The following is an 11410-nucleotide window of genomic DNA, read 5'->3' on the forward strand; positions in this document are numbered from 1 at the left end:
GGGTCTCCATCAGGAGGGTCTCCAACAGGAGGGTCTCCACCAGGAAAGCCTCCATCAGGAGGGTCTCCAACAGGAGAGCCTCCACCAGGAGGGTCTCCACCAGGGGTCCCTCCAACAGGAGGGTCTCCACCAGGGGTCCCTCCAACAGGAGAGCCTCCACCAGGAGGGTCTCCATCAGGAGGGTCTCCAACAGGAGAGCCTCCAACAGGAGTCCCTCCACCAGGAGAGCCTCCACCAAGAGAGTCTCCCCCAAGAGACTCTCCACCAGGAGAGACTCAAACGTATGGTAATCATCGTTTACCTAAGTAGACACCTGGTCACAGACAGCGGTGAGGGACTCCAACCGGAGGGTCTCCAACCAGAGGGTCTCCACCAGGAGGGACTCCAACCGGAGGGTCTCCAACCAGAGGGTCTCCAACCAGTGGGTCTCCTCCAGGATGGACTCCTCCAACGGGAGGGACTCTACCAGGGGGGTCTCCAACCGGAGGGACCACAACCAGAGGGACTCCAGGCGGAGGGACTCCAAGAGGAGGGACTTCATCAGGAGGATCTCAACCAGGAGGGACCCCACCAGGAGGGTCTCCAACCAGAGGGCCTCCAACCAGAGAGTCTCCACCAGGAGGGACTCCAACAGGAGGGACTCCACCAGGAGGGCCAGCTGATGAGGGAGAGGACACCAGTACGATCCGCACACACAAACTTTGTGTGCAGATGCACTTTTTTCAAAGGCGTGCGCACCCACACACACATACACGATTGACCACATTTACTATCAGTACTATCAGCTAAAAAATATATATAAATATGTTCATGTACATTTTCTTAAACGTTATCCACGGATAAAACATCCAAATGACTGATTTAGACTTCAGCATATCTTTGCAGTTTTCATAAGAATGTACACAAAACAATCCGGTAACCGTGGCTACACCATGTTACGTCTCTGGCCAGCGGAACCTCTATGACATCACGAGGCCCCGCTCCTCTATATAAGTCACCGCTTCTCAGTCCCTTGTGCTTATTGTATTAACTTAATGTCACACATAATATCTCAATCATGCACCTGAACTCACACACACTCACACACATACACACACAGACCCACAGGTATGCACATGTGGGTTGATGCAGGTGCATCCCTAATCAACAGTGTGGTATCCTGTTTTAACATACGCTGTGTGTTGTGTCCTAGATGGTGAGGACACCGGGGGTCTTGGAGGCAGAGGAGGACGCGTTAGAGCTGGAGATGCCAACTGACAATGGCAACCACCACGTTGTCGTCTGTCAACGTCCCATTGACGCCGTGGTCTTGATCCTCAACCAGGATCAACCGCCAGCCACCGCCCTGCCAGGTGTAGTAGCGATCGAGGAGAAACCTTTTGTTGTTATGGGCTGTACAGAACCTGTGGCTCCCCTTAACAACACTGAAATCTCGGTCATACCCGACGAAGAAGGGGAGGAACCTGTACAGGAGCCCAAAAGAAAGAGCCTCGGGTGGAGATTCTTCAATTGGCTCTGTGTGGTGAAGGAGAAGGAGCCAAACAATAAGAGGAACGCCGGGACCTACCTGAAGGAGGACACGGAGGAACACCTCATCTCCAGCAGTGAGTCCTTTTGAATAACCTTGGCTAATTGTGCAATCCAAAACATTTCATGACGCCACTTAGGATGTTGTGGTGTGTGGCACATGCTCTTGCATTCTTTTAAATCTTCTTACGTGTCCATGTTGTTCTGCAGAAGCTGATAAACGCCGGGAGCAGAAGGAGGCTCAGAGGCTGAAGGAGGAGCAGCGCTACGAGCAGTGGGCTGCTGAACGGGGCCTCAGCGATGCAGGAGAGGGGCCAGCAGACGGGCCTAAGAAAAGGATGACCAGATTGCAGAAGGTGTCTTTGGGGTGAGTTACTGTTTATTTCTTAATATGAGAAGATATGAGGCTTCAGCGTTAACAGAAACCTGATTTCTTTCAACCTTGTTTCGTTTGCATTTCCAGATTGGTCACCCTGTGCCAATAAGCCGATCCCCTCCATCCGGCCACCCCCGGTGCGGGTCACCTGTACATATATACATAGAAGCATAATAAAACTCAAAGAATACAAAAGAATACAAAAGAACACAAGACAATACAAGACCACTTTTGGTCCGAAGTCTGTGCTGCAATTTCGAGCTTAAAAAAAATCAAAATAAAACTCAAAGACTCGAAGACAGCATAGCTCTATGGACCAATCACCCATGGCCATGGGATCCCCATCATCTCAGGGCGTCTTTCACAGGACAACAGGCCAAGAAAAGAGCATCTCAAAATGGAAGCATCAACTGTATGTTTCCACTGCCTGTCATACTGTGTATTACACTTTTGTATTTGACTGTACTATTTATATTCGATGACAACAACATCCAATAAAAAATTCTTTGAGAAAGCTGGTCATATTGTGTTTGTTTTTAGATGTATACAAATATCTAATACTTAATGGCAGACCCACTCTCTTTGACTGACACTTGTGTGAGCGTGCACAAACATACACACCACAGCAGGAAGGTGTAATAATATGCGACTGACATCTTAGCTGGTAAGCATTCAACTAACTTTATTAAACATTTCGCTACGTCTCCAGCTACAGTGGCCTCTTAGGAACATAATAGTGTCACCCAGGATATCCTTACATCTCCCTTACACAGTAAACAAAAACAGATTCACTCTGCACTCTTTAAACAAAGTAAATAAATAATAATTTGGTGCCAGAGGTTGCCAGTTCTTAGCACACTGTAGGAGGACGGTCTTTACCACCGCCTCATAACAAACAGACTGTTTACAGCCTTCGGCTATAGATCAAGTCTTTCAGGGGCTTTTCTAATGCGCTCTGACCGTCTCTCTGGAGCTGCCTCTGGCTCCGTCATGACAGGTGCATTCTCCTCTAAAACCACTGGCTGATGGTCTGTTACTGTTCCCTGCTGTGCATGTTTGTCCCTGTGCTCCTCTATTGAAGGAACTGCATTGCTGGCCTGTGTTTTGAGTAGCTGCAACCTGTTTCGTCTGACCACAGCCCCGGTGTCCGTCTGGACTGCGTAGGTCCTCGGAGCCACTTCATTTAGCACTGTTCCAGCGCGCTGCCAATTCTGTCTTCCTGCGTTGAAAACTCGGACTCTGTCGCCCGCCTGCAGAGGTTGCATTGCTTTTGCTGTTGGGATCTGTGTCTGTAGTCGTCTGCCCATGAGCAGTTCAGCCGTAGACTTCCCGCACGCCGAGGTGCTGCTCTATAAGCGAGCAGAGCTAAATAAGGATCCACACCATTCTCTGTTGCCTTTGTCAGAAGACCTTTCACCATTTGAACACCCTTCTCAGCCTTGCCATTTGCCTGTGGGAAGTGTGGGCTTACTGTGACATGTTCAAATCCATACTCTCTGGCAAACTGCTTGAACTCCTGACTGGCATACTGAGGCCCATTGTCCGAGACGACAGTTCCTGGAATGCCATGTCTTGCAAAGCTGGACTTCATATGCTTAACTACTCCTGTTGCTGTTGTGCTCGTGAGCAGAGCCATCTCAGGATAGTTGGAGTAGTAGGTCGATCATCAGTAGATACTCTCTCCCTCTGAAGTGGAACAGGTCTGTCCCAATTTCTTCCCAGGGGTGCTTCCCCCCCCCCCCCCCCCCCCCCCCCCGCCAACAACGTTTTTTTTTTAAAACATATTGATTTAAAAATCGTTAAAAATGAATGATATAATTATAATTAAGACAATAAAAATGTGTAAAATAGGCCACAGTTCTGCTCTGTGCGGAAGAGAATTGGCGCACTTCCTTACAAGACCGGTAACCATAGCAACGCCGGTAAACAAAAGCACTCCGGATGGCCGTAGTGCTCCCCGCCCTACAGCCATCCGGAGGCGCACAGAGCTTTTGGCCTTGATATTATCTATAAAATTATATTATACTATTATATATAGAACGTTATAAGACGCTATCACCGAGTGTGAGAGGCGAGTTGGGTCATGCCATTAGACGTGGGGCCGCTCATATATCCCCCTACATTTCCGAAAATGGACTTGACCTGCAAGCTGTTTATTGGATAAACGCATTTCCCAATCCCAGGAGTCTTTGCTGCATTCTACGTCAATTCAAGAACAAACAAATTAAAGTAAACTGTAGTTCGTATTATTTATTTATGGCTATGAAAGTTCTGTAACGCCTGAATAATGAAGAATTAAATGAAGTAAAAAAAATAATATAAAAAAAAAACCATGAATGAGACATAGAGAGTAAGCAAGGGGTATAACTATTGGTTGGATTGTTTTTTGCATTCTTTATTTAGGGGATTTTCACGGCGTCTTGGCGGGGAATAAATTGTTTTTTCAGTAATAAAAAAGAAAAATCGGTAAAAATGAATGATATAATTATAATTAAGACAATAAAAATTTGTAAAATAGGCCACAGTTCTGCTCTGTGCGGAAGAGAATTGGCGCACTTCCTTACAAGACCGGTAACCATAGCAACGCCGATAAACAAAAGCACTCCGGATGGCCGTAGTGCTCCCCGCCCTACAGCCATCCGGAGGCGCACAGAGCTTTTGGCCTTGATATTATCTATAAAATTATATTATACTATTATATATAGAACGTTATAAGACGCTATCACCGAGTGTGAGAGGCGAGTTGGGTCATGCCATTAGACGTGGGGCCGCTCATATATCCCCCTACATTTCCGAAAATGGACTTGACCTGCAAGCTGTTTATTGGATAAACGCATTTCCCAATCCCAGGAGTCTTTGCTGCATTCTACGTCAATTCAAGAACAAACAAATTAAAGTAAACTGTAGTTCGTATTATTTATTTATGGCTATGAAAGTTCTGTAACGCCTGAATAATGAAGAATTAAATGAAGTAAAAAAAAATAATATAAAAAAAAAACCATGAATGAGACATAGAGAGTAAGCAAGGGGTATAACTATTGGTTGGATCGTTTTTTGCATTCTTTATTTAGGGGATTTTCACGGCGTCTTGGCGGGGAATAAATAGTTTTTTCAGTAATAAAAAAGAAAAATCGGTAAAAATGAATTATATAATTATAATTAAGACAATAAAAATGTGTAAAATAGGCCACAGTTCTGCTCTGTGCGGAAGAGAATTGGCGCACTTCCTTAAAAGACCGGTAACCATAGCAACGCCGGTAAACAAAAGCACTCCGGATGGCCGTAGTGCTCCCCGCCCTACAGCCATCCGGAGGCGCACAGAGCTTTTGGCCTTGATATTATCTATAAAATTATATTATACTATTATATATAGAACGTTATAAGACGCTATCACCGAGTGTGAGAGGCGAGTTGGGTCATGCCATTAGACGTGGGGCCGCTCATATATCCCCCTACATTTCCGAAAATGGACTTGACCTGCAAGCTGTTTATTGGATAAACGCATTTCCCAATCCGAGGAGTCTTTGCTCCATTCTACGTCAATTCAAGAACAAACAAATTAAAGTAAACTGTAGTTCGTATTATTTATTTATGGCTATGAAAGTTCTGTAACGTCTGAATAATGAAGAATTAAATGAAGTAAAAAAAAATAATATAAAAAAAAAACCATGAATGAGACATAGAGAGTAAGCAAGGGCTATAAATATTGGTTGGATCGAGTTTTCTAGTCTTTATTTCGGGGATTTTCACGGCGTCTTGACGGGGAATAAATTATGCTCAGGGCCGGCTTGCAGACGCCTCGCGGCCGCTCACAACTGTCGGCCAGTCCAACTGACTTCGCAGGCCGCTACACAATTGCGGTCCGGTCCACGTTGAAACGCCTGTTTAAACAGTTTCCAAGCATAATCAATATTTCCCGTGAGCTTCATTGGCTCTGGTGGTTTTATGACATCCATTCCGTCTTTCTCACACAGACATTAACTATTTAATACTTTTACTCCTGGTACCATGTAATAATATGCGACTGACATCTTAGCTGGTAAGTTTTCAACTTTATTGAGCATTTCGTTTCGTCAGTCTCCAGCTACGTTGGCCTCTTAGGAACATAATAGTGTCTCGCAGGATATCCTCACTGAATATGCTTTTTGGCCAGACTCCGGATCCCTCCTTCCAGACAGACAGACACAAACAAACACAAGCCCCTGTCTCGATAAGAAGAGAGAGAGGCAGCAGAGAGAGAGGTCATGTTTCCCGAAGCCACGCTAGGCATTGGAAAAAACTACTTAATTCATCGTTCAGATCTACTTTATTTTATTTATATCATGATCATAATACTTAACAATATGTAGTTTGTTTCCGTCGTCCTCCATCGCTCGATTCAACAATACATTTTGGCACTTTTTATGACTCCCGGATCAGACCGCAGCAAAAGCCTTGGACTTTCATATCGCCAACATGCCTCTGTACTCGGATATCACAGGCACGGAGACTGGGAAATGCACAGACTGCACCAAACTGCGACAGACAGTGGCTTTATTTGAAACGAGCCTAGCAGCATTAGACTCCTAGCATAAGGAGCATAAGGACTCCTCCAGGATACAGTTCCGATAGGTGAGTTTACTGAGCTAAATCAGACCAATACACAACAAGATGATCAAAGCTACATTGTATCCTTCCCGAAGCTGGACAAGAGAGAGAGAGTTCCAGCTGCGTCTCACTGGCACAGAGTCGGCGCTAAGCCAAAACAACATATCAAACTGTATCAACAAGTTCACACAACGCTAAATGCTAAGCTACCCAAAGCTAAAGTTGCATGTATTGCATTTGGTAACCTTAACAAGCTGACGAGACCAGATGATGAGACAACATCGCTTCCCGGTGTTTTTACTCTGAGAACTTTACGCACCCCTCTCTGTCACAGAGCGCCCCATGTACTCACACATCCTCTGATCATCACCCTGCCACGTGGGGAAATAAATAACTCGCGCATACCGCTGGAGTAGCAAAGAGTGTGGAAAGAGACAGGTGTGTGGACACGCAGGACTGAGATGTGATGACGAGACACCCCAGTTCTGTTCTGAGATCTGCTCCTGTTGACCACCAACATAAGCTGTCTGATGGGGCCGACACTGGAGTGGGAGCTGTCCTTGATGCTGAACGATGGCGAGTGAAACTCAATACATATCAGGATTAACACACGCACACAAACGCACACACACACACACACACACACACACACACACACACACACACACACACACACACACACACACACACACACACACACACACACACACACACACACACACACACACACACACACACACACACACACACACACACACACACACAGAGCTTCTGGTGTAACTTCAAACTTTTTTTCACTGTCAGATCTCCCTCTACCAGGCCTTCACCCCTCCGTCTCACCTAAGTGCTTTATGTACCCATTAATGGACAGTGCTGGTTAACCTGCCAAGGCGCCTTTAATAATATTATCAGACTAGATTAGATTAAACTTTATTGTCACTAGCAGAGTACACAGAACCAATGAAATGCAGTTGACGTCTAACCAGAAGTGCAAAAGAAGCATTTAAATACCAAAGTGCTATTTGAGTACAGTATAAGGTTACAAATACAGGTTTGTCAGAAGTATAGGGGGATTATGTTCGGAGAGTATAAATAGACATATACATATATATATAATACTATATATATACTTGTAGTATATCTATGTTTATTGTAGTAGTGCAAGGGCAATTGGTGAAACAGTGCAGTACTGAATGTTAACAGTTATATAGCACAAGCAGTAAATGTAAACAGGTAAACATTGCAGAGAGTGAAATGCAACAGGTAAGCAGGTAGCCATTTAAAAGTCGAGTGCTAGACGGGGGTGGGGGTTTGTTCAACAGTGTTACAGCCTGTTACCAGTTCAGAAAGTCCTTCACTTAAGCTGTCTGTTTACAACCTTCCAGACATAGTGTGAGATCGTGACAGGACAACACAGCAGTGCTATTCCTTTTCCTAATTCCATCGCACGCCTGTCTAACTCTTCAAACCGGAGCGTGAGAAGTAAAAGTTGCGTTAGCAATTCGGCTAGATCAGAGGTGGCTGGAGGTCTCAATGATATCAAAGCCCCGACGTGTCTGGCCTTTACTAAGTCGTCATGCAGACAGACGTTTAGACGGATTGGACTGCTGCCATCGAATCAGGGTCAACAGGTTGTGGTGCACTTGCCTTTAGCTTATTTTGTTGGTCCACAGGAGCAGATCTCAGAGCAGAACTGGTGCGTCTCGTCATCAAAAATCTCAGTCCAGTGTGCCTACACACCACAACACTCTTTACCACTCCAGCGATATGCGTGTGTTATTTATTTCCCCACGTGACAGGGTGATGATCAGAGGATGTGTGAGTACATGGGGGCGCTCCGTGACGGAGAGAGGGATGCGTAAGGTTCTCCAAGTAAAAGCAGGGGGAGGTGACGTCGAGAACAGACAAATGAATCATTATCTGCCACTGTTATGACCACATCCAGGTTCGTTGTCATTCGCTTTTTAAAACGAATGACGTGGGACATTTCATTTAAAGGTCCCATGGCATGCTACTTTATGGATGCTTTATATTAGTGGGCCCCTTACACAGAATTTGAACTACAAGCACTACAAGCCAGTCACACATTGATCTTTCCCCAAACGTGCCGTTTCGGTGTCTGTAGCTTTAATGCAAATGAGGAGGAGAGAGGCGGGTCAAGGAGGAGGGTGGGGATGTGGCCCTGAGCAGCTTGCGGCCACGTTTCCATGCGCTCTGTTTACAGTGGAAGTATTGCAATGGTGAGGCGCACACAGCCTTTGGCCGTGTTCTGTAAATATTCGGGAGTCCTGGAGCTCTATATCTAAATAATATCATATCATACATAGATATCTATATCATATCATACATTGATATGATATAGAAAACAGAGACTGGTTCTTCCACGTCCACATCAATCTGAAGTAGACTGAAAACAAAAACATTGAATGGTTATTGATTAGTTATTAAGCAGTGGTGAATAGTCATAGGTGGTTACCTTCTGGCAATACTGTTTGCTCTAGGGAAGAATAGTTATTATATAGTTGTACAGTTGATATATCGGTTATATTATTATCATATTTGTTGAAACTGGCTTATGCTTCAAACAACATAAGCCGCCTCCAGTTCAGCATTTCTGTCATTTTTAAGGGGGTGGGATAGTCTAGAAATTGTTATGGTTAGGTTAAACCCAAGTAGTTCATGGTTACGAACTCAATTTCATTGAGCAACATACCTATGACGACTTGCTGATTGCTCGTCACATGTATCTGAACATTTCAGAATGAACATATGCTCAATGACTAAACATATTGATTCAAATGATACTTTAGTAAAGGAACACATACTTTAGTATGTGTTCCTTTTTATGTGAATGACTTTCACGCAGAACGTTTCAGGATGTTCCTGTTGTGTTACCAATTGTCTGTTACCAAGCCATACATTCATAAGCTCTGCCATCCAGGGTGGCCTACATCATTAATCACACTTGGTTGATACATTGGTACAGTAATATTTGTACCGAAACGAAGCAGAGAATATCCAATGCATAACCAATAAACCCTATTCCTTTCACCCCTGCAATATGCGTGACAACTGTTTCAATGGTAACATTCTGAATTTATGCTTGCTGATGTCTATGGGAGATAACAAAAATGGAATACATGGAAAAAAATTAAATACAGAGCCCACATGTCTCCTTTCCAAGTATAGCAATGGCTTCTAATCCTTCTAAAATACATATTTTTCTCATTCTCTCACTGAACCTGTGTGTGTGTGTGTGGGGGTGGGTGTGTGTGTGCGCGTGTGTGTGTTGCCTAGGGGCCCAGGTGTGCAAGGGGCCCTGAATTGGCCTGACTATTTTAATTTTTTCTTAAAAGGAATTCACCCCTATTGGCCCATAACAAGAATCCTTAAGAAAGTAAACAGCTGATTCTTCAATAGCAGTGCTTTTTAAATTAAGGCTATCTCAATGCTTTTATACATGGCACTAAATTATTATCAGTAATGGGGCCTCAAACAAGTAGTAGGGGGCAATGACCAACATGTGTGCTCTAGTTGATCTACAAGAATGACACATTCCAACTTATGTTTCAATAATAGTATCACAAAAGTTGATAAAAGACCAACTGATAGGCTGGGTAGTCTTTCCTGGCTACCCAGTGTGAGTTTATGTACATGTTTTGGGTATAAAACGTAGATCGAATTAGAAACAGCTTATGGACTTGTGTCAACCAATTTCGTATCCGCGTGTTGTACACTTTTTGTATTAAAGTGATCGTTTTATTTTTGTCATTTGAACTTGAGCTCATGAAGGCTTTTTCTAAAGTATGTAATCAAAACAATCTGGTTGTCCGCGACAACACCACAACACCCAGCGGAACCTCCGGTGGACCATTATGACATCACAATGCCCACTCCCTTATATAAGTCACCGCTCCTCAGTCCAGTGCTCAGTGCTGATCAGAGAGTCGAGCGTAAGCATTACCTTGTAATCACTGAGCAAGCACAGCAGCGTTTTACCCAGGTAGCGTTTGTTCTACTATTGAGCAAGCAAACGATGGGGAGGAGACGTGTGAGGAACCGGAAGAGGCAACCGAAACCTGAGGACCTCATCCAACAGGAGAGCCTCCACCTGGAGAGTCTCCAACAGGAGGGTCTCCAACAGGAGGGTCTCCCCCAGGAGTCCCTCCAACAGGAGGGTCTCCATCAGGAGGGTCTCCACCAGGAGAGCCTCCACCAGGGGTCCCTCCAACAGGAGGGTCTCCACCAGGAGTCCCTCCAACAGGAGGGTCTCCACCAGGAGTCCCTCCAACAGGAGGGTCTCCATCAGGAGAGCCTCCACCAGGGGTCCCTCCAACAGGAGGGCCTCCCCCAGGAGTCCCTCCAACAGGAGGGTCTCCATCAGGAGGGTCTCCAACAGGAGGGTCTCCACCAGGAGAGCCTCCATCAGGAGGGTCTCCAACAGGAGGGTCTCCACCAGGGGTCCCTCCAACAGGAGGGCCTCCATCAGGAGAGCCTCCACCAGGAGGGTCTCCATCAGGAGTCCCTCCACCAGGAGGGTCTCCAACAGGAGAGCCTCCAACAGGAGTCCCTCCACCAGGAGAGCCTCCACCAAGAGAGTCTCCCCCAAGAGACTCTCCACCAGGAGAGACTCAAACGTATGGTAATCATCGTTTACCTAAGCAGACACCTGGTCACAGACAGCGGTGAGGGACTCCAACCGGAGGGTCTCCAACCAGAGGGTCTCCACCAGGAGGGACTCCAACCGGAGGGTCTCCAACCAGAGGGTCTCCAACCAGAGGGTCTCCTCCAGGATGGACTCCTCCAACGGGAGGGACTCTTCCAGGGGGGTCTCCAACCGGAGGGACCACAACCAGAGGGACTCCAGGCGGAGGGACTCCAAGAGGAGGGACTTCATCAGGAGGATCTCAACCAGGAGGG

At 45.7% G+C, this 11410-nt stretch overlaps 1 protein-coding gene across 2 annotated transcripts; it reads left to right on the top strand.

Annotated features, from left to right (window-relative positions):
* The first annotated feature begins 280 nt into the window (after positions 1–280).
* On the top strand, positions 281–2405 carry LOC130405087 (translation initiation factor IF-2-like). 2 transcript variants are annotated; one of them, XM_056610052.1, is made up of 5 exons: positions 281–679; positions 1193–1352; positions 1455–1604; positions 1738–1894; positions 1991–2405. In XM_056610052.1, exons 1-5 carry the CDS (start codon positions 284–286, stop codon positions 2010–2012), a joined length of 885 nt encoding a protein of 294 aa, XP_056466027.1. In that variant the 5' UTR covers positions 281–283; the 3' UTR covers positions 2013–2405. The 2 variants fall into 2 exon arrangements, with proteins under 2 accessions (XP_056466027.1, XP_056466026.1); XM_056610051.1 differs by having other exon boundaries at positions 1193–1604.
* The last annotated feature ends 9005 nt before the right edge of the window (positions 2406–11410 follow it).

This window comes from Gadus chalcogrammus, chromosome 15 (assembly GCF_026213295.1).
Source record: "Gadus chalcogrammus isolate NIFS_2021 chromosome 15, NIFS_Gcha_1.0, whole genome shotgun sequence".
Classification (NCBI taxonomy): domain Eukaryota; kingdom Metazoa; phylum Chordata; class Actinopteri; order Gadiformes; family Gadidae; genus Gadus; species Gadus chalcogrammus.